The sequence below is a fragment of the Dermatophagoides pteronyssinus genome, unplaced genomic scaffold (genome assembly GCF_027571235.1).
Source record: "Dermatophagoides pteronyssinus isolate colony J.1.1.1.1 unplaced genomic scaffold, Derpt_VIB-CSIC_2022.12 sq0002, whole genome shotgun sequence".
NCBI classification, from domain to species: Eukaryota; Metazoa; Arthropoda; class Arachnida; order Sarcoptiformes; family Pyroglyphidae; genus Dermatophagoides; species Dermatophagoides pteronyssinus.
The window spans coordinates 1,241,120-1,261,896 of NW_027461526.1; the positions used below are offsets into that span (position 1 = coordinate 1,241,120).

The 20,777-nt window shown below is 30.7% G+C and overlaps 4 protein-coding genes across 5 annotated transcripts; 1 reads left to right on the forward strand and 3 right to left on the reverse strand.

Moving 5' to 3' along the window:
• Positions 1-1,742: 1,742 nt before the first annotated feature.
• LOC113799262 (uncharacterized) lies at positions 1,743-3,218 on the forward strand. The gene is made up of 2 exons (XM_027349875.2): positions 1,743-1,873; positions 1,945-3,218. The coding sequence occupies exon 2, from the start codon at positions 2,007-2,009 to the stop codon at positions 3,078-3,080; it is 1,074 nt and encodes a 357-aa protein (XP_027205676.2). The 5' UTR covers positions 1,743-1,873; positions 1,945-2,006; the 3' UTR covers positions 3,081-3,218.
• Positions 3,219-3,367: 149 nt separating this feature from the next.
• Positions 3,368-7,597, reverse strand: LOC113799253 (acyl-CoA desaturase-like). 2 transcript variants are annotated; one of them, XM_075824807.1, is made up of 6 exons: positions 7,583-7,597; positions 5,005-5,331; positions 4,804-4,934; positions 4,530-4,735; positions 4,256-4,429; positions 3,368-4,169 (listed from the first exon to the last, which is right to left on the reverse strand). In XM_075824807.1, exons 2-6 carry the CDS (start codon positions 5,243-5,245, stop codon positions 3,833-3,835), a joined length of 1,089 nt encoding a protein of 362 aa, XP_075680922.1. In that variant the 5' UTR covers positions 5,246-5,331; positions 7,583-7,597; the 3' UTR covers positions 3,368-3,832. The 2 variants fall into 2 exon arrangements, with proteins under 2 accessions (XP_075680922.1, XP_027205663.2); XM_027349862.2 differs by lacking the exon at positions 7,583-7,597 and adding an exon at positions 5,555-5,743.
• A 652-nt stretch (positions 7,598-8,249) lies between these two features.
• Positions 8,250-11,093, reverse strand: LOC113798110 (ribonucleoside-diphosphate reductase large subunit-like). Its single transcript, XM_027348602.2, has 3 exons — positions 10,832-11,093; positions 8,992-10,773; positions 8,250-8,938 (listed from the first exon to the last, which is right to left on the reverse strand). The coding sequence occupies exons 1-3, from the start codon at positions 10,955-10,957 to the stop codon at positions 8,423-8,425; spliced, it is 2,424 nt and encodes an 807-aa protein (XP_027204403.1). The 5' UTR covers positions 10,958-11,093; the 3' UTR covers positions 8,250-8,422.
• Positions 11,094-19,113: 8,020 nt separating this feature from the next.
• LOC142646240 (uncharacterized) lies at positions 19,114-20,559 on the reverse strand. Its single transcript, XM_075824564.1, has one exon. It carries the CDS (start codon positions 20,356-20,358, stop codon positions 19,114-19,116), a length of 1,245 nt encoding a protein of 414 aa, XP_075680679.1. The 5' UTR covers positions 20,359-20,559.
• Positions 20,560-20,777: the final 218 nt, after the last annotated feature.

Here is a 20,777-nt window from a genome sequence, read left to right on the forward strand (position 1 = left end):
TTTTCCCGATAGAAAATTTCCCGAATCTTATTGAATCAATCAAATGTCAAAGTTTTTGTTTTTGTTTTACTGTTTGTATTTTTTGAGTTCATTTTGGAGAAATAAAAATATCAACATGATTATATAATCATCTTGGGTCATCATTACTTTTTTTTTGTAATTATTCTATTCAAATAAAATGAAATTGACTTGATGATTTATTTATTGAAGATTTTTTATTAAAATAATAAACACACACACACACCTACAAACATATAGAAAGATTTAAATTTTAAATAAAATCAATAAAACAATATGTGATGATCATTCATTTTGTTTTGCGAAAAAATTAAATTTTATTTATTGAAAAAAAATTCAGGAAATATATTCAGAAACTTTTATATTAGTTATTATTCACCATCAATCAAAAAAGAACAAAATTGAATGAATAATGATGATGATGATTAGGTGCAAAATTGAATTCTTTTGATTACAACGTCATCATTATCATCATTATGAATGTCACAATTATCATCTACATCTATGATGGATCATCATCATTATCGTTTTTTACATTAGTTTGCCATTGTCATTTCCAAAATATCTTTATGAATGAATGGATTGTTCCAAATTTGTTTTTTTTTTCGTTGAAATTTTCAAAAATTCAATCGGTACCATTTTTCACTCTGTTTTTTTATAACTTTTTTTTGCATTTCTGTTTTTGTTTCCCGCCATACATGAACTGCAAATAATGTGATGGCAATGTTTATTATGTCGGTTATTATGTGAATTCATAAACAAAAAATAATGTAAAAATAGTGGAAAATAAAATTAACTGACTGACAGAAAAAAACTGACTGAATTGAGCGCCCAAATGAAAAAAAAATGAAAAAGAAAACAAAATCATAATCAAGTCTTGAAGATTATTATTACAGTTAAGGAAAAAAACCATAAAAAATGAATATTTCCGTTTGTAAAGAAAATATGGAAAAAAAAACTAGTTCAATTTTTCTAGCAAAGAAATAAATAAAAAATTTCAATTTTCGATTGATAAAACGACAGACAGGATCTATTATATATATAATGGAATGATTCACCCGTTTTTTTATTCATCTTATGATTGTCGTGTGCCTGTCAATCATTGTCATCATCATCAGCATCATTATTTATATAATCATACCATTTTTCAAATTCTCTGTACATAATGATGCTGATTATATCTTTTTTTTCAATCATGTTCCATTTGGTATTATATTTTTGATTGACAATAATTTCCATCATCATCATCATCATCTCTCGAATTTGACCAAAAAAAACAAACAAATAATGAAATGGAACAACAACAGAACAAAAATATTGAACTGATATTACAACAGAAAAAAAGTGGAAAAACAAGGAACTTATCTTTGATTTATTTTTTTTGTTTCTCCCGTCACATCTTCTTTTTCTCATTCACACAGTTTCACACAAAATATTTTCAGGTCGTTCGATATTTTTTCCCAATGGATTCGTCGTTTTTGACAAAAAAAAATAAAAGAAAAATCAGATTTGAAGAGTTTTTACAATTTTTTTTTTATCATCATCATCATCATTTTGGAACTTTTTTGGACATTTGAAATATATAAAAAAGAGAAACTAAGACAACAAAAATGATTCAAATGGAAAAAAAATAAAGAACAACAGAGACAAATTGATAAGAAGAAAAAAAACCGCATCCGCTGACGCCCCCCATCAATGTGTCATAATAACCGCGAGAAAAAAATGTTTAAAAGACGATGTACGAACATTTTATTCGGGTCATTCTATCACATTGATCAGTCAGTGTATTGAATCTTCAATTTTGTTTTATCATCATATTGCATCTGGTTTAACGAAACAATTCACGAAATCATCGGTAATATTCGAATTATTTTTCTTTTCTTTTTTATTGTTCATTTCATATATCAAAAAACTTACTTTATACAGGTATTCTGTTTTTCTTGTTGTTGATCTGATTTTAATCAATCATCAATTAATAAAGAATAAAAATGGGTATTACTGTTAATGGATTTAATGCTTGCTGGATCTTATTGATCATTGGATTATCATCATTATCGATTGATGCACGAAGCCGTTCCCCACGATCACAGTCGACTTTATGCCGACCAGATCAGGTGTATGAATCAAATTTGAAAAAATGTATTCGTTTAAAGAATTCAATCTCTGTATTGGTCAAAGATATTGTTGACAATAGTGATACATCTTTACCGTTTTTGCATTATAATCCGGATGTAACGAATCAAATGAATATAACCGTACCAAATGAAGTTCGTGTTTCAGATTTGTTCATTCAAAATCTTGCGTTCATCAATGAAGCCAATATGACAAATTGTCTTGCTATGTCTGCCTGTAATGAACATTGTTATTCATGGCCCGAAAGAACGGCTGAACAAAAAAGCCGCGAAAAAACTGTTATCGATCAATTTATATCTACAATGGAAACAACGAACAAAAAAGAGGAAGATGATGAAACACCCGATTTCGTTAAGGTCATCATGCAAGCATCTAAGAAAGGTATCGATTTCGCTCGTAATGCAAAAGCTAACAGTGGTAAAGGTCTTCGATCAGCTTGTCTAAATTGTCAAAATCAATATTCAGCATCATGTCCACCATTGAATTATGCTTACACTGTTCGAATCAATGCTTTGTATCGAAAATTGATCGAATCAAATGTTTCATTCGTTGATTTAACACCAAAATTACCTCAAAATCTTAGTCCAGAAATGTTATACTATCACTATTCAATGCATTTTGTCGAACGTGCCAATCTGACAAGTTGTTATTCATTGGTAAGCTGCGAAAATACTTGCCAATTGTATTCAATGACCATTACTGAATTGGGCATGAACATGGTCGAACCACCGGCATCTGAATCAACATTAATGAAAGGTGATCCAAATAAATCCAAATCAATCGATATAATTCATAATGCAGCAATTGCTGGTTATAAAATGGCATCAACACCCGAAAATGAATGTCATCAATGTCGACAACAATTTCCCGATTGTACTGATGATAAATATGAAATTGCTAAGGCTAGTGCTGCCATCTTTGGAAATTAAATTATTTCAATTTTGAAAAAAAATTCATTTTAAATTCGAAAAAAAAATTGATAAAAGGGGAAAAAACAAAGCCCCAAAGGCACGAATTACATATCTTTGTGATAAAAACAAATAAATATTAATATTCAGTTATGTGTATTTGGTGATGGAATTGATTGATTCATTGCAATATTTTGGTCCATAAAAACTGGTTGACTTCCTTGATTGATGATTTTTTTCGTCAATGAAATAATTTTGAATCAGTATACATCTAAATGCGCGCATTGCAAATCAAAAACATAACAAAATAAAAACGTCAATTTTTTTATTTAAAAATTTCATAATTCAAATTTAATAGATATTGTTCTTTGATTATTTAGTGGAAAAATGAATTTCAAATGAAATTTTTGTTGTTGTTAATAACTGTTTTTTTGAGAGAAAATCTCTGCTGAAAAAAAAGAAGAAGATTTGAAAATATGTGTGTGTATGAGAGTGTGCACAAAGAAAACATTTTTTAAAAAAACAATCAAACAATTGTGAAAAAAATGGATAACAAAAATTTTCGTGCTAATCACCGGTATTCGTTCATTACACACCTAATTTGTCAATCTTTCATCCTTTTTTTTAAACATTGATTAATGATTGTGAATTGAATGAAGTTTATATCACTACTTGAATGAATAACAAAAAAAAAAAAAAAAAAAATTCTGTAGTGGATTCTAGCGTTTTTTTTTCTTTTGGTCATTCACACACGAACAGTTATAAAAGTGGAATCAATTTTGTTTTTTGTGTTCAACATCAATACCATTGCTTGAAGTAGCCAATTCCTTCATCATTGGTGGATTATAAATACCATAATTACCATGAGTATCAATATCGCCAGTACGGAGTTTACGTTTAATAATCATTTCGGGCGAAACTTGTTTCAGATCATATGCTTGCCCAATAAAAGCCATAGTATTGATGAAAATAGTTGTTAGATTTAAACGCCAACCCAATTCTGATGTACTATAGTCCCATGGAAATGTGTGATGATAATTATGGAAACCTTCGCCAACGGCACCAAATACTGTGAGATAGTTTTCGGCTGGATTGATGGTCTTATCATATCTATAGGGAAAATTATTAAAAAAAACAAATTTATGTTTAAATATAAAGATGATTAAAAGAAAATGATTAAAAAAAATTAAACTTACGGACGACGTCCCCAAAAATGTGCGGCTGAATTAACAAGCCATGTCATATTTAATGTCCATACATAACGAAATATAGCACAAATAAAAAATGCATTCCATAATGTTTCACCCCACATTAATGGTACCAATGATGGAAAAATGAAGCAACAGAACAATAACAATGGAATATAATATCTATGGAATAAGATAGACAAGAAAATTAATTTAATGATGAAAAAATATCGCAAATATTTCTATTTGTTGGGCATTTTTTTCTGATAAGAATGGAACATACCTTCGTTGGAATACAACAATCGGATCACGAAGTAAATCATCATTGCTGATTGTACGACCTTTACGGATAACTTCAGGATGTTTACGGCAAAGAAGCCAACCGACATGGGCAAAGAAAAAACCACGTTTGGCATTATGTGGATCAGCATCTGTTTCCGAATATTTATGATGAACTCGATGATCACGAGACCATTCATAGATATGATTCTGGATGAATAATTGTATCGAAAATAATTTCAATAAGGCTTATTAATTTAAAAAACTAACAAACATACTTGTACGGCCATCGTTTGTAGAAAAGCTAAAAATAATCTCAATGGAAATTTTGCTTTATAAGATCGATGAGACCAAAGACGATGAGCACCGGCGGTGATACCCAATCCAGAAAGAACATAAAAAATAAATCCTAATTTTTAAGAGAAAAAAAAGATGTAAATCAATTGATGAAAGAAAATACCATAAAATAAAAAACATACCTGCAAGGACCGTCTGCCATTTAGCCGTGCCGAAGCATAATGTAGCACCATAAACGGCACCAATATGAAGAAGACCCATTGTGAATACGTTACGCCATACGATTTGTAATTTTTCTGATTTTTGATTTTTTTGTGCTTCCAATAAATCGTTCAAATCACCTTTCAATTCAACACTTGGCTCTAAATCAGGAATATCACTGTCAAGTACATCATTGACATTTGTTTTGATAAATGGCGGCATTTTGTTTGATTGTTGTTGTTTGAGATTATAGTTTGATTATCAAATGAAAGTAATTCGAAAAAAATAAATTCTAAATGAACTAAAAACTATTTAAAAAATATTTGAAAAGAGAATGAAAAAAAAGAACAAAATTTAATTAATTTAATTGCCCAAAAAAAATATATCACAAACAAAAAGTAGAAAAAAAGGATTTCCGTTATGGATGTACAACAAAAATTACCAATCACAGAAAAAAACATTCAAATTCTGATTGAATACAAAGACAAATAACAAATGAACAAAAAATGATGATAAATATAGTAAACTTACGATCAAATTGAATTTTATTTTAACAAATAACAATTCAGATTTTAAAAATTGATTATCACAATATAATCGTTTTGAAAAATAACAAAATGGCTAAAGTCAAATTATTAATTAATTAATAATAATAAATATCACAAAGTCATATGTAATGAAAATATGAATTAAAGACTTGTCATCAATGCAGACTGGTGATTGATCATTGAAAATTGTAACAGAATATATATGGAAAAAATTTGATTCGTCATTTAACTTTAATCACGAGAAAAACAAATGAAACAAAGAAACCTATACATCAATTAATTCGAAAATTATTGATTATCAATTTGATTCGAAAAAAAAATCGAAATTAAAATTGATTATCAAAAGTCAAAATTGTGATAGATGAATTAGAAAAAAAAGAAAAAGGTTTTCATTTGCATACCAACAATAACAGCAGTAGCATTAGATTGATTGGATGATTTGCAATTGATATACAAAATAAACCCTCAATCAAAATCAAAATATAAAAGTAAATTGTTATGAGAGAACACGAGAACGTACGTACCATGCAAGATACAAATTATCTAAGTATACATGTACAAGCACCAAACTGAAATAATAAATCATACATTTTCATTTATTTATACAGAAAAAATGTATCAGTTGACATTAACGGATATTATTTATTTTATTTTCATTTCATTTCTTTTCTATTTCGGAAGTTTAATCAATCATGCGACCAGTTTTTTTTCTATCATTGAGATTTATGCATTTGTTGAACGAATAATACAGGTACTCATATATTGTGTACAGAGGATAACCATGAAAAAAAATATTTCATTTTTTCAATAAACAATGCGTAATAATGTCATGCGAAAAAAGTGACCAATTACAATAGGAAATTGTAAATGGCTAATAAATTATTGCATATAATTTGCAAGAAATTCGCTTTCTACCACAAAGAAATTATTATTAAATTTCGATGAGAATCAATTCGTTTGTTTGATAATTGATTTCTATTGAATAAATTAATAATTTGCTGATTCAAACAAGTGCCAAAAATGCAAATCATGAGATTTTTCAAAACAGCCAAAAAAATGCAAACAATCAATTATCATATCTATTAGTTTATCAATCAAAATAATGAGATTGGCTAATCTTGTTCTCATCACTGGTTTGGGTTTTATTTATTTTTTTTGCGAATATCCTAATTGCCTTAAAATTATCACCAAAAAACTAATCTTAATTTTCGGCCATGAAAATTGTAATTTTAAAAAATGTAAAGATTATTTAATCCGTTAATTACATTATAGATTTATAGATATAATTTAATTACATTATCCGTCAATTACTTTTAGCTTAAAAAGAGAATTTTCTTTTTTAAAACACAAATTTTTCGAAAAGGGGAATTTTGTTGTTGTTGCCATATTTATTTACAATAATATTTGGCGATCAAAATGTACATTGAGACTAAAATAAAAGTACCCAATCTAGTGCGCAGCGGATGATAAAAGTGGATCACATGTAACCAATTTCTTATGTCCACAACTTGGGATCCATATTCCTTTTTTTGGCAATTGACAATCAATTTTGATTTGTTTTTTTTCACGAATCAAAATGATTAATATTTAACTACAATTAAATGAATCAATTTCATTATAAACATGAAAAAAATTATATCATCGAAGATTCATAATCATCATAACTTTAACCAATGGATTCATATATCGAAACTCATCAATGATAAAATCAAGGCCAACATTTAGCATTATTATCTAATTAGACATTGATATTACTTGTAAAGATTATTTCATCAAAAATTTTTTCCATAGTTTTCCATCATTACAGAAAACAAATAAAAATCTAATATGATCATAAACATTCGAAAAAAAAGATTCGATTCGAATCGAATATAAATAACGTGGAAAAATTTGATCTATACGGCATTTTTTAAAAAGCCTCGCGACGAAAAAACTGATGATGGAACAAATTTGTTTTACAATTTGTTTGAAAGAAAGTCATTTTCAAAAAGAACAAAATATATCGACTTACCACAAAAACAACATATAATTGATCACATTAGTTTTCAACCCGAATTTCGCAAATGAAAATTACCAATAATTAAATATGTTGATAATGTTGTAATGAATAAAGATTGATAAAATGGATTTTTCTCAAAAAAAATTATTTCATCAGCAATTTATATAGAGCAGGATTTAAAAGGAAAAGTATTTTATACCATAATCTCTAATCAAACGGTTGAAATGAAAAAAAAAATTTATGATACACCTTCTTTTAATACACGTAACATCAAAAAACAATTATTTCCAATATATTCACCTTTTTTAATGTTTAAAATAATACAGTAAAATTATTTGCTCAACATCAACTGATATATTTGAGTTCTATCGATAGATACTGGATTGTATTTTTTTCTGTTATTTTGTTTTTATTTGATAATCTTTCATCATACATCCTAATATTGAACATGCGCTTCGCACAACGTGTTTTATAAAATAATAATGAATTTTTTGTTTTTGAAGGTCAACCAATGGATATCAGAAATGTGCACGTACACCCAACACACACACACACCGGCTTCATTTTGCATTGGTTATATATAAAAAACTATATATAACAGTTACAGATGCTCTTGAATGCTCGAAAATATAGAAGTAATACTTAGTATCACTATCAAAATAAACTAGAAAATTAGTCATCAAATTTATGGACACATCATTATTGATTTTTATTCAGGAAAAATTATAATTGAAACAAAAAAGATGTACATTTTAAGGTAAACTTGAAATTAAATAATTAAAAATAATCTCATGTGGAATCGATCATTTGCATAATTTCATGGACAGTATGGAGATAAATGAAAACATTTATTCATGAACTACACAATAAACATTCATCTTTATTGGCTAATGAACATTCAAGTTTGGCCATTGCTAATTGTCTTTCTTCACGTGTTTTAATTATTGTAAAATCATTCAATTTTTCACCTTTATCGATTACATCATTCGATCCTTTCATACGTATTCTGGATTTATCAACCGTAAATTGTATAGCTTGCGCAGCTGGTTTTGTACGTAGATAATACATTCCGGTTTTCAATCCTGAACGCCAACCAAAAAAATGCATTGATGTCAATTTTGTGATACTGGTTTCAGCAAAATGAATGTTTAATGATTGACTTTGATCGATAAAGGCACCACGATCAACAGCCATCTGGACAATCGTTTTCTGTGGTATTTCCCAAACAGTTTTGTACAAGTTTCGAATATCTTCCGGAATAATGTCAATATTTTGAATCGAACCTTTGGATGATATTATTTTCATTTTAAGCAAATTGTTCCAAAGACCTAATTCAGTTAGATCACGTATAAGATGTGGATTTACGACCTAAAATCATATTTAAATATAAAATCACATAACTTAATTATCAACAGACAAACCTGAAATTCTCCAGAAAGAACACGTCTTGTGTATATATTAGTTGTATAAGGTTCAATAGACTCATTGTTGCCAAGAATTTGTGCAGTCGAAGCTGTTGGCATTGGAGCCACAAGCAAACTATTTCGTATTCCATATTTAGCGATTCGAGATTTCAAATCATTCCAATCCCAAAGATCTGTTGGTTTTCGATTCCACATATCAAACTGTAGAATGCCTTTAGATACTGGTGATCCTTCATAAGTTTCATATTGACCTTTTTCTTGGGCTAATTCACAACTCGTTTCTAATGATCCATAATAAATTGTTTCAAAAATCTGAATATTGAGCAATCGAGCTTCTTCACTATCGAATGGATAACGCATCAAAATAAACGCATCTGCTAATCCTTGAACACCGATTCCCATTGGTCGATGACGAAGATTCGAACGTTGAGCTTCTGGTACAGGATAGTAAGTCACGTCGATAACTTTGTCCAGATTACGAGTTACAACCTTGACAATGGATTTCAATTTTTCAAAATCAAAGATTCGTTTTTTTGGATCAACAAATTTATTCAATGCGATTGAAGCTAGATTACAGACGGCTACTTCATCTTTAGATGAATATTCCACAATTTCGGTACAAAGATTCGAACATTTGATTGTACCGAGATTTTGTTGATTTGATTTTCGATTACAATGATCTTTGTAAACCATGTATGGTGTTCCAGTTTCGATTTGTGATTCAAGAATAGCAAACCAAAGAACACGAGCACGACATTGTGATCGATATCGTTTTTCATTTTCATAACCTTCATAAAGTTTTTCAAATTCTTCACCCCAACAATCAAATAACCCGGGACATTCATGCGGACACATCAATGACCACATTCCATCTTGATCTACGCGTTTCATGAATAAATCAGGAATCCATAGAGCATAAAATAAATCACGTGCACGTAGTTCCTCCGAACCGGTATTTTTGCGAAGACTTAGAAAATCAAAGATATCAGAATGCCATGGTTCCAGATAGATGGCAAATGCTCCAGGACGTTTGTTACCACCTTGATCAACATATCGAGCAGTATTATTGTATACGCGTAGCATAGGAATCAAGCCATTAGAGATTCCATTTGTACCGGCAATATAACTACCAGAAGATCGGATACAATGAATATTAAGACCAATGCCACCAGCTGATTTTGAGATGATGGCACATTGTTTAAGCGTATCATATATACCTTCAATGCTATCATCACTCATAGTGAGCAGAAAACATGATGATAATTGCGGCCGTTTTGTTCCGGCATTGAACAACGTAGGTGATGCATGTGTAAACCAATTTTCCGATATCAAATTATATGTTTCAATGGCAGCATCAATATCATCACGATGAATACCAATAGCACAACGCATCAACATATGCTGAGGTCTTTCTACAACTTTACCGCCAATTTTGAGCAAATAACTTCGATATAATGTTTTGAAACCGAAATAATTGTAATTAAAATCACGATCATAGATTATGGCCGAATTAATACGTTCTGAATTGGCCATTATGATATCATAAATTTCTTTCGCTATGATTGGAGTTGGCAGACCAGTATGCTCATTGCTCATCGTATATAAATCATGAATGACATCGGAAAAGTTTTTCTTAGTTTCTTTGTGTAAATTCGAAATGGAAATTCGGGCAGCAAGAATGGCGTAATCAATATGTTCGGTGGTCAATGTAGCTGCGATTTCAGCTGCCAATTCATCCAATTCTTTGGTTGTAACACCTGAATACAGCCCAGACATGACCTATTTGAATAAAAGGCAATTTTAAATACCATGAATATCTAAATATGATTTCACGTACTTTCATCGTAATAAGGGTCGGATCGATAAATTGCATGTTCAATCCGTAGCAAAGTTTTCGTACACGTGATGTAATCTTATCGAACATCACCGATTCTCGGTGTCCATCTCGTTTGACCACAAACATCTTGATCAAATAAAAAATATGGCAACAAAATTTAGAATATAAAATTTGGTACAAATAGCTACAGCTGTTCAATGCACATGCATGCTTGCAAGAATACTAAACGTGGAGATAAATTGTGCGCCAAAATGAATCCAAACAGACAATATCAGACCCATTGTATTAATATATTTGGCGCGCTCACCTACCATTCATTGAGGATGTTACATAATGGCCATTGTTCTAATCGCAAGAATTATAATTCGCCCTTTCCTTTCATAATTTCAAATTTTTCAATATTTTAGTTTAATATTATCAAAAATGAATGTTCAAATGAATTTTATTTATGGCAAATATAAATATGACGAAAGTATAAATGTATACTTTTGTCATTCTTCAAAAACTTCACATAGCAATGTGTGATCGGTGTAAATTATTGAATCTTTCACTGCTTAATCAGAATTTTGGTCGGTTATTTGGAATTTTCGTTTTCACTCATTATTTATCATCTTGTATTTCTCATTAATTTGCCTTCTGGAATGTTTGATATGAGACAAAATGAATTATCGATTCTCGTATCGAGACCACTTCTGGGTAAAAATAAAAAACAGGAAAAAAAGAACAAATAAAAAGATTCCATAAATCGATTTGCTTCAAACCATACGGCTGGATATATAGCTGAATCGAATTTTATCGGTATTTGGTATGACCGAATTGAGAATCTAAGATTGCATAGAAGTATTAATTCGAATGGTTTTGCCATTCATGTTTCAATATATAAATCTTTCCTGCGAAATGTCCCTTACTATTCACAAATTTTGCAATGAACAAGAACACGACGAAAGAAAAAGATCTAAAAAGAAACAAAAATCAAATCAAACAAATGAAATGATGATGATGATACAGATGTTTTATTTCACAACAAAACGGAGTAGTGATCCGTCTTGTGTCTACGCGAAGATTTATTCATCATTTTCATTTGCAAATTCTATCTTCTTTTTTTTTGCCGAGTTTTTGTTTTTGGCTGTCAGATTTGTTCTTTTACTCATTTCATTCGTAATCTACTACAGTGTTGTTTTTTTCGATTCGAACAAAAATAAATTCGATTCTAATGATTTAATGTATATAATTGTTTTATCATTTTGAAAATTGCATCCTCATACTTAAATAAATAACAAACAAAAAAAAATGTTGTGTGTTGTTTTTGGGGAATGTGGGGCTTGGATTTAATTTTGATCGCAAAGCTAATAATTGAAATTTTCTGGTTTATTTTTGTTTGTTTGGTTGATTCTCACTAATATTACGGATAATATTCGATCGAATGGGCAATTTTTTTGTTTTTGTTTGTTTGTTTTCAATGTTATTTGTTATCAAAATCGATTATCAATGCAACTTTGTTTTTGTTTTCTTTCTTTTATAGATATATTACAAATACTATTAATTTTCGTAAATAAAATCTTATATCAATTCGATCAATATAATATTAGAAGATGATGACCAATGATATAATTCAATTAAAATCGATACACCATCATCATTCTTTTGCTGTTGTTTTTGATATATGAATTAATTGTGGACTATAGATAAATAATGTCGTTTGTTGGACAGTAAAATCGATGAAATTAGAAAATAAAAATAAAAATAATTACAGAGCTGAGAACAATGTTATTTTTGTTGTTGTAAAATTTAAGAAAAATCTTATCTCTTCAGTTAGGCTAACGGATCCATCTTGATTTTTGTTTTGTTTATTCGCTTGTTTGATAAAATATTCGTGATTTTTTTCAATGATAAAATGAAATTCCATTTCATTTAGTTTTTGATTCTTGCTTAGCGACAACAACAATAATAACATCTTATAAAACAACAACAACAACAACATATTGAAGAAACAACGGCAAGAAAACTCAATTTTGAAAAAAAGAGGAAGTGGGAAAGAATAAGAATGACCAAAAAAAGAAAAAGAAAACAAAAACAAAATGTGATGATGAAATGACGATCCATTTTTATTATAAAACATGATATACCACTCACCAACAAAATATACATGCTTTTGCTGTTTTTTTTTCTTCTTCTTTGCTCTTGTTTTTTTTTAGAATCAACGAATATAATGTTGAAAGTAAAAGAAAAATGGAAGATTCGAAACTAAAGATATGAATATGAATCTATACAGTTTGACCATTTGAATAGCATATGACTATAGTGGTTATGGCTAAGAACATGATCCAAAATGAATGAATATATGATGTTTTTTTTTTTTTGCTTTAGATCGTGATAGTTTATTTTTTTAAATATGAAAATGCAAATATGTCAAAACGAGAATAGAGTGGGGAAGAAATAGTTGTTTCGAAAACAACAAGATTCATGATGATTTTGATTTTTGCAAAAAAGAAAACAAATTTTGTTTCAAACACATTCTACATCCATTTCTTATCTTTCATTCATGAAATCATTGTTGTTGTTTTTTGTTGTTTCAATTTTTCTAAAATTTCATTTCACCAGAGAGGTGCAAGTTTTTGATTGTTTATTTCAAATTTTTGCTCATTGATATTCCACTCGATTGAATCGCGTTTAAACATTCGATTTGTCGGATAGGTTTAATAATAATAATAATTTTATTTTTCAAAAGAACCTCTAGAACTACACTGTTAAAAATGGTATGACTTTATAAGTTCATAAAGTGGAAGTGTGGACTTATAAGTTCACATTAGACCAAGTGAACATATAAACTCACTTTAAGGAATTGTGAGCTTATAACTTCACTTTAAGGAATTGTGAGCTTATAAGTCCACACTTCCACTTTATGAACTTATAACTTCACTTTAAGGAATTGTGAGCTTATAAACTCATACGAGAATGTTGTGAGTTTATAACTTCATACGAGAAAAAATGTGAGGTTTTTAAAATAAAAATAAAAACCCCTATACGCAAGCGTTTTTTTTTGATTTAAAAAATCTTGATGCGCAAGTGAAATTAAATTGAATTATCGAAGTTTTTAATTATTTTTCATTTAAAGATATATTATTAATTATTATAATTATTAAACAAGGCTAATAGGGGTTTCACACTAGCAGCAATGTGAATGAAATATTTCAAATGCAATATTTCAGTCCATAATGCTGAATTGTAGTGAAATATTGCATTTGAAATATTTCATTCACATTGCTGCTAGTGTGAAACCCCTATAATAGAAATTTATCAATAGAAATCGGCTCAGGAACATGAAAAGAGAACCCGACTTGGTTTTCATTGTTCTATCCATCTTTATAGATTATGACCTCGTGATCAAACGGACAAATAAAGTAAATTAGAATCTTTGCATTCATTCGACACTTGTCGGCATTGAAGTTGGGACAGATAGCAATCGACCATCCCCAACATAAATGTCATTCTTTCTCAATCTTAGCTTGATTCCGTGTTATTGTAGGTAGTGATAAAAAATACTTAAAACAAAACCAATGAGATTAGGAAAAAATATGGAACAAGTTAGACATAAACAACAATCATATTCAATGAGCAAACCTGATAACCAAACTTTGTAAGCGAACCACACTTAACAAAAATAATGAATAACAACTAATCGAACAGTAGTTTAAATAATCAAAACAGAACCCTAACAGCTAATTTCAATTACGAGGGCGCTCGTCGCCTCCACATGAATTCACAATTTTTCAAAAAAATTTTCCAAGTCCAAAAATCCAAATTTTTTTGAGTTTGTAATTTTAAAAAATAAAATAAAATCAAAATTGTGATTTTATAACTTCACTTTAAGGAATTGTGAACTTATAAACTCATACGAAAAACATTATGAGTTTTTAATTTATAAAAAATAAAATAAAATCCAAAATTCGAATTTTTAAAGTCATACGAAAAACGTTGTGATTTTATAACTTCACTTTAAGGAATTATGAACTTATAAACTCATACGAAAAACCATGTGAGTTTATAACTCCATTCGAAAAACATTATGAGTTTTTAATTTAAAAAAAATAAAATTAAATCCAAAATTCGAATTTTTAAACTCATACGAAAAACGTTGTGATTTTATAACTCCATACGAAAAATATTGTGAGCTTATAAACTCATATGAAAAACCATGTGAGTTTATAAGTCCATCCGAAAAACATTATGAGTTTTTAATTACAAATAAAATCCAAAATTCGAATTTTTAAACTCATGCGAAAAATGTTGTGAGCTTATAACTTCATACGAGAAATAATGTGAGTTTATAACTTCATACGAGAAAAAATGTGAACTTATAAGTCCACACTTCCACTTTATGAACTTATAAAGACATACCATTTTTAACAGTGTAGTATTTTACACTAGAGGTTATATATCTAAGCATGTTATAAGAAAATACAATTACAAAAAAGAGAATGAAAAGAAAAAAAACCAAAAAGAAAAAAAAATAAAAAAATAAAAAAAATAAAAAAAAAATACAAAAGTTACAAAAGGAGAAAGAAAAATATAAAAAATAAAAATAAAAATAAAAATATATACAATGATAATAATAATAAGAGCTCTGTATATGAAAATAAGAAGAAAAAAAAAAAATAATAATAAAAATAAGACAAAACATTACAAAAGGCTATGAATATTGGTATTGACGAAGGAAAGAGAAAAAAGAAAATCAAAGGATTTTAAAAGCTTTCATCATGTAGTCAAGAATATGGATGTGATCGGCTTTTTCCATCCCCATTGAAATAGATCTACCAATTCTCGATTCCGCTTCGGTTCTGCTGCTGAGAGTAGCTGGACAATATAATAGCACATGTTCCACTGTCTGGCTTTCTCCACAAACACACGCGTCCGATTGTCTTATCTGCATTCTGAAGAGATATGAACCCAATTTTCCATGGCCAGTGAGAAATTGCGTTTGTACAAAGTTCGGCAGAAAACGACATTCTTTCCGGTTTTTGATCGTAGGGAAGAAACTGGCCGTGATTCTCCCTTTGTTCGAGGTTTGCCATCTATCGTTCCAATCCTTGAGCATTTTTAGCTTCAGGACCCGGAGTCCGTAGGATATTGGGCGTCTGTCATACGAAATCGATTGTTCTTTGGTGGCTTCTTTCGCCAAGGTGTCCGCCAATTCATTGCCTGTTATTCCAACATGAGCTTTCACCCATGTAAGACATATGTGCTTGTTGTAAGAATTGACCATTCGTTGTATCGTTAGGGCCAAGTCATCTGATGAATATCGACTGCACACTGCTTTGATTGCTGCCTGAGAATCGCAATGTATTCTGGCGTCGAGGTCGTTAGCAATACACCATTGAATAGCTTGCAGGATTGCCAATAACTCTGCTTGAAATACCGAGCATTCATCAGCTAATCGCAATTTAGTACTATGAATGATGTTGTTATTTTCTATTGCTGCAAAAGCGCAGCCTGTTTGATTGTCAATTTTAGACCCATCTGTGAAGATATCAATCCGATGATGTTGTGGGCAATTTCTGCTTTCCATATTTGTTGATAAGGCAGGATGAAGTCTATTTGAGAATGGAGCTCTTAGTTGAAATGGGATTAAGTCGATACAATTATTAGTAGGATTTCCTCGCTTAAGATGGTATCTGTTGGTGCAATACAATATTTTCAGATCAAGAGGATCGATATTTGCTAATACTATTGCAGCTTCAGTGGATATGGTTCTGTATCCTTTTATTATCGAAATAGCGAAGGACCTCTGAATCGAAAGCAGTTTCGCTCGTTTAGTTTTGAAATCGAGAACTCCATGCCATGATGAGCAAGCATAAGTCAATATTGGCTCAATTGCTACTGTATAGATGGTTCGCAGTACTTCACCGGATAGTCCCCATTCTTTACCGGTGGTCCTCATAATTTGATGATACAATTTTAGCGATTTTTTGGAGATCATGTCTAGATGCAGATTCCATTTGTTTTTGTTTTCGATAATTACGCCTAGATATTTCAGGCTATTTACCAATTCGATTCTTGAGCCGTTTATTTGTAGGACTATATCTCTTGTTTTTCTCTTCTTAGATATCAACATTGCTTGCGTCTTGTTGGGATTAAACTCAATTTTGTTTTGATTGCCCCATTTAAATATCCTTGCTAATGCTTTGTTGGCTCTATTCTCACAGACGTCCAATTTTTCATGTGTAACAATTAGAAATGCGTCATCTGCAAATGCTTGCAGATAGCAACCAATAGGTAATTGCAACTTGAGGAGATTATCATACAGGATATTCCATAGTAAGGGCGAGCATTTGGCTCCTTGCGGGCAGCCTCTGCTTAATGATTTTTCAGCCTTTTCTCCACATATTACAAGACTAGCTTTTCTGTCGGTAAAATAGCTTTTTAAAATTTCGATGATATTTTTTGGAATATTAAGATTCATGAGTGACGAGATTATTAATGACCACCATGCAGAATCAAAGGCACCTGCTACGTCAAGTGAGATGAAGATGCCGTAATGCTTTTTATTTAGTATTTCGTTGCGTTTATTAACAATCACATTTATGGCGTCATCAGTTGATCGTTGAGGTCTGAAGCCGTATTGATTATTTGATAAGCCCGTCGGATGCTGATGTATCCAGAATAAGAGACGTTTGTATATTAGCTTTTCGAAGATTTTCCCTGTGACAGACAATAAGCTGATTGGTCGGAAGGCTTTAGCTGTTTGAAGATTGGAGCCAGGTTTCGGGATAATTTTGACTGTTGACAATTTCCAACTCTTCGGGAAAGCACTAAGCTCCAGACATGCATTAAAGATGTTGAAATATAAAGTGGGAAAGAGCTTGTTGATGTTTTTGATGATGTTGGCAGAGATACTGTCCGCTCCGGGACTTTTGCTGTCGTTTTCCGTCGCTATGGCATCGTTGACTTCTTCTCTGCTGAATGGTGCATCATTAGTTGCTGAGTATGTAGATTGAGCAAATGCTGAGATGATTGATTGATCGGTGTTGTCTGGTTGATCGTCGGGAAAGAATTTATTCAAAAGATGATTAGCTGTTTCTAAAGGTGACGATGTCCAACCTTGGTCAGTTTTGATTGTTTTAAGATTTTGATTAAGATTTGTTGGAGTTTTACACCATTTATATACTTGTTTCCATATGGAAGAATTGTCTTGTATTGAATAGAATTGTCTGATGGACTCTTTTTTAGTAGAGATTAATTGATTTTTATATTCTTTGAGATATTCGATGTAATTGTTGAGGTGTATTTCTTTGAGATATTGATTATTAGATCTTTTCCATTTCCTTCTCAACCTTTTGCATTTTTGTTGCTTTTCTTTTAGTTCGTTGTTAAACCAGTATATCGAGCGTTTACCAGGTTTATTTCGCGGTAACGTGCATTCACATATTCTTATGATGGTGTCGGATAGAGAATCTACTAGATCGTTGACTTCTTCTGCTGAGCGTAGACATCTTGAGCGTCTATCAAAGCACTGTATCTCTTTTGATGCTATTTGATTGAATTTGTCCCAGTTAACATTTTTAGTTTTAAATTTTCTTGTTATGGATTGATCCGGTAATGATTTGGTGTTAGTTATTTGGAAGCTTATGAGATTATGATCGGAATGAGTGATCTCATTCAGAACTTTCCAATCGTTGATCATATTTATTGCTCTATTGTTGACAAATGTAATGTCGATGAAGGTGGCACTGTCTCCTGATTCTCTCGTTGGTGATGTACCATCGTTTAAGATGATGAGCTGATTTGAAGAAATGAAATTGAAGATGGCTTCTCCCCTCAAATTTGTTGTGGCGCTGCCCCAAGCAGGATGCCATCCGTTGAAATCTCCCGTGAAAATAATAGGGATATTATAATAATGTGATATGATTTGATTAAGATGGTCAAGATCTTCTTCAAGGCTGATTTCAGAAGAATTCGAGAGATTGTCTTTGTGTAGAGGTGCATTTGGCGATAAATACACTGAGATCAGTAAGAATGGTCGTTGATTGTTCACTAAAACACAGACACAGTTAGATGTGATGAATTGCTGAATTGAAATGACGTTGGGTATCACAGTTGCTATCACAGTTTTTGGAATAGTTGAAGAATGAATATTGTAACCTGTCAGACCGCAGGCTTTGTCACCAAATGTGTAAGGTTCCTGAATACATAGGATTGGACTTTTGTATGTCTGGGCATTTATCAATATCTGTTGTGTGCCCGCTCTTGAGTGTTGGACATTTTGGCATAGTATGATAGTTGATTTATCCATAATTGTAATATCTAGTGGCTATTGCAATTTCTTTTTGATATTGAGGACACATTATATTATTGGCGCGATGGTTGATATCGAGCATTTCGGTAGTACGTCGACTATCTTGATGTTTTGTTGTATTTGTTCGATCACAGTTGATGCATTTGTGGATAGTAGATTTACAGTTTTTTGTTTCATGATCTCCGGCACAGTTTACACATTTTGTGTCGTTCTTACAGTCGTTACCTGAGTGGCCGAATTTTTGACATTTGAAGCATTGAAAAACCGAGACTCTATTTCGGACTGGGCACGATTTATACCCAATAAATAGACGATTTTCATCTAAAATCAACTTCCAAAGCGCTGGAGAGGCTTCAATTATAGCGTATTTCGACCCGACTCGATCTTCTTTATCAAAGAGAATCTTCATGTTTTCATTTTCATTGTTCTCTATGAATTCATTGATCTTGGGATTTTGAGCTTTTATCAATGTTGGGATTTGTTCTTTCTCGATATCCTTCGAAATTCCAACTACCATGATTCGCGGATTTTTCTTTGTTGGTTTTTTTGCGGTGATTTTGTCGTCATTGTTTAAAATATTGCAGATCTTTTCTACGTCTTTTTCAGAATTACACTTGATGAGGCACTTTTTACCGCTGACAGGCTGAAGTCTTTCAATACGGAGACCGTTTTCCAAAGTAGTTTTTGCATTAATTTTTTCTTTCACGAAGGCAATTGTTTGATTTGAGTCCTTTGATACATCTTCGTCTTTAGGAGATATGATGACGACATGGTTTTTACGTTGTATAGCATTGTTGTTGGCCATCGGATTATTGATTCTAGCGATATCTGCGAATGTTGGTTGCTTTTTCAAGATTGGATTCGTATCATGTTTTTTTCCCAGAATTTCGTCATATTTTTGGGCTTTAATCTTTAAGATTTCATCTCGTAGTCGTTTAATTTCATCTGATTTCTGAGTCGTTTCTGCTTTAAGCTGTTTGTTTTCATCATTTAGTACTTTCAAATCTGCTTCTTTTTGGGCATAAAGAGCTTGCAATTCGTCTTTTTCGGTGTCATTATCATCGGGTGATGTCTTAATGTCTTCTAGGATAACAATAATGTTTTGGATATGTTCTTTATGATCAGAAACCGATATTTTTTTATTGCCATGTGATTTAATCAAGTTCTCAAGATATCCAATAGCTTCGCTAAGATTTGATGGCGTTTTAAGCGTTTTGTCCGTTTTCTCAGTCATATCAAGGCGTGTAAGAATGATGTTGGTATCAAAATGACCAGAAAGATTAGCAGAATAATTTTAGCTCTAAGAAGAGCTGTTTTTATCAGTAATGCCGGAAGAAGATAGAAAAAACAAGATAAATTTCGGAGAGCTCAAAAAAAAACGTGCTCACGGTACCATTCACAAACGACGCTGTCGGATAGGTTTAATGTTACAAATGATTTTTTTTCATACTTGAAATCTAACAACAACAAAAAAAATCAATAATCGTTATCATTTCCTATTAACTATGTATTATATATTTTTTCTGTATGTTTGAATAGATAGAGAAAAACTTTTTAAAAAAATTATTTGCTGTCCATTGGATCATCATTGTTTACGTTCATACATATATAAACATGGCTACTACTATCAACTGCAGATAAATTTTTTGTCAA

Excerpts from the sequence above, each read along its gene's own strand:
- LOC113799253 (XM_075824807.1), bottom strand. The coding sequence starts at position 5,245 with ATGCCGCCATTTATCAAAACAAATGTCAATGATGTACTTGACAGTGAT. Across the intron at positions 4,430-4,529 it reads ATTGTTGTATTCCAACGAAG|ATATTATATTCCATTGTTAT; the intron begins GTATGTTCCATT and ends CTTATTCCATAG. Across the intron at positions 4,170-4,255 it reads CATTTTTGGGGACGTCGTCC|ATATGATAAGACCATCAATC; the intron begins GTAAGTTTAATT and ends TTTTCCCTATAG.
- LOC142646240 (XM_075824564.1), bottom strand. The coding sequence starts at position 20,358 with ATGACTGAGAAAACGGACAAAACGCTTAAAACGCCATCAAATCTTAGC.
- LOC113798110 (XM_027348602.2), bottom strand. The coding sequence starts at position 10,957 with ATGTTTGTGGTCAAACGAGATGGACACCGAGAATCGGTGATGTTCGAT. Across the intron at positions 10,774-10,831 it reads CGACCCTTATTACGATGAAA|GTCATGTCTGGGCTGTATTC; the intron begins GTACGTGAAATC and ends TTATTCAAATAG. Across the intron at positions 8,939-8,991 it reads TTCTTTCTGGAGAATTTCAG|GTCGTAAATCCACATCTTAT; the intron begins GTTTGTCTGTTG and ends ATATGATTTTAG.
- LOC113799262 (XM_027349875.2), top strand. The coding sequence starts at position 2,007 with ATGGGTATTACTGTTAATGGATTTAATGCTTGCTGGATCTTATTGATC.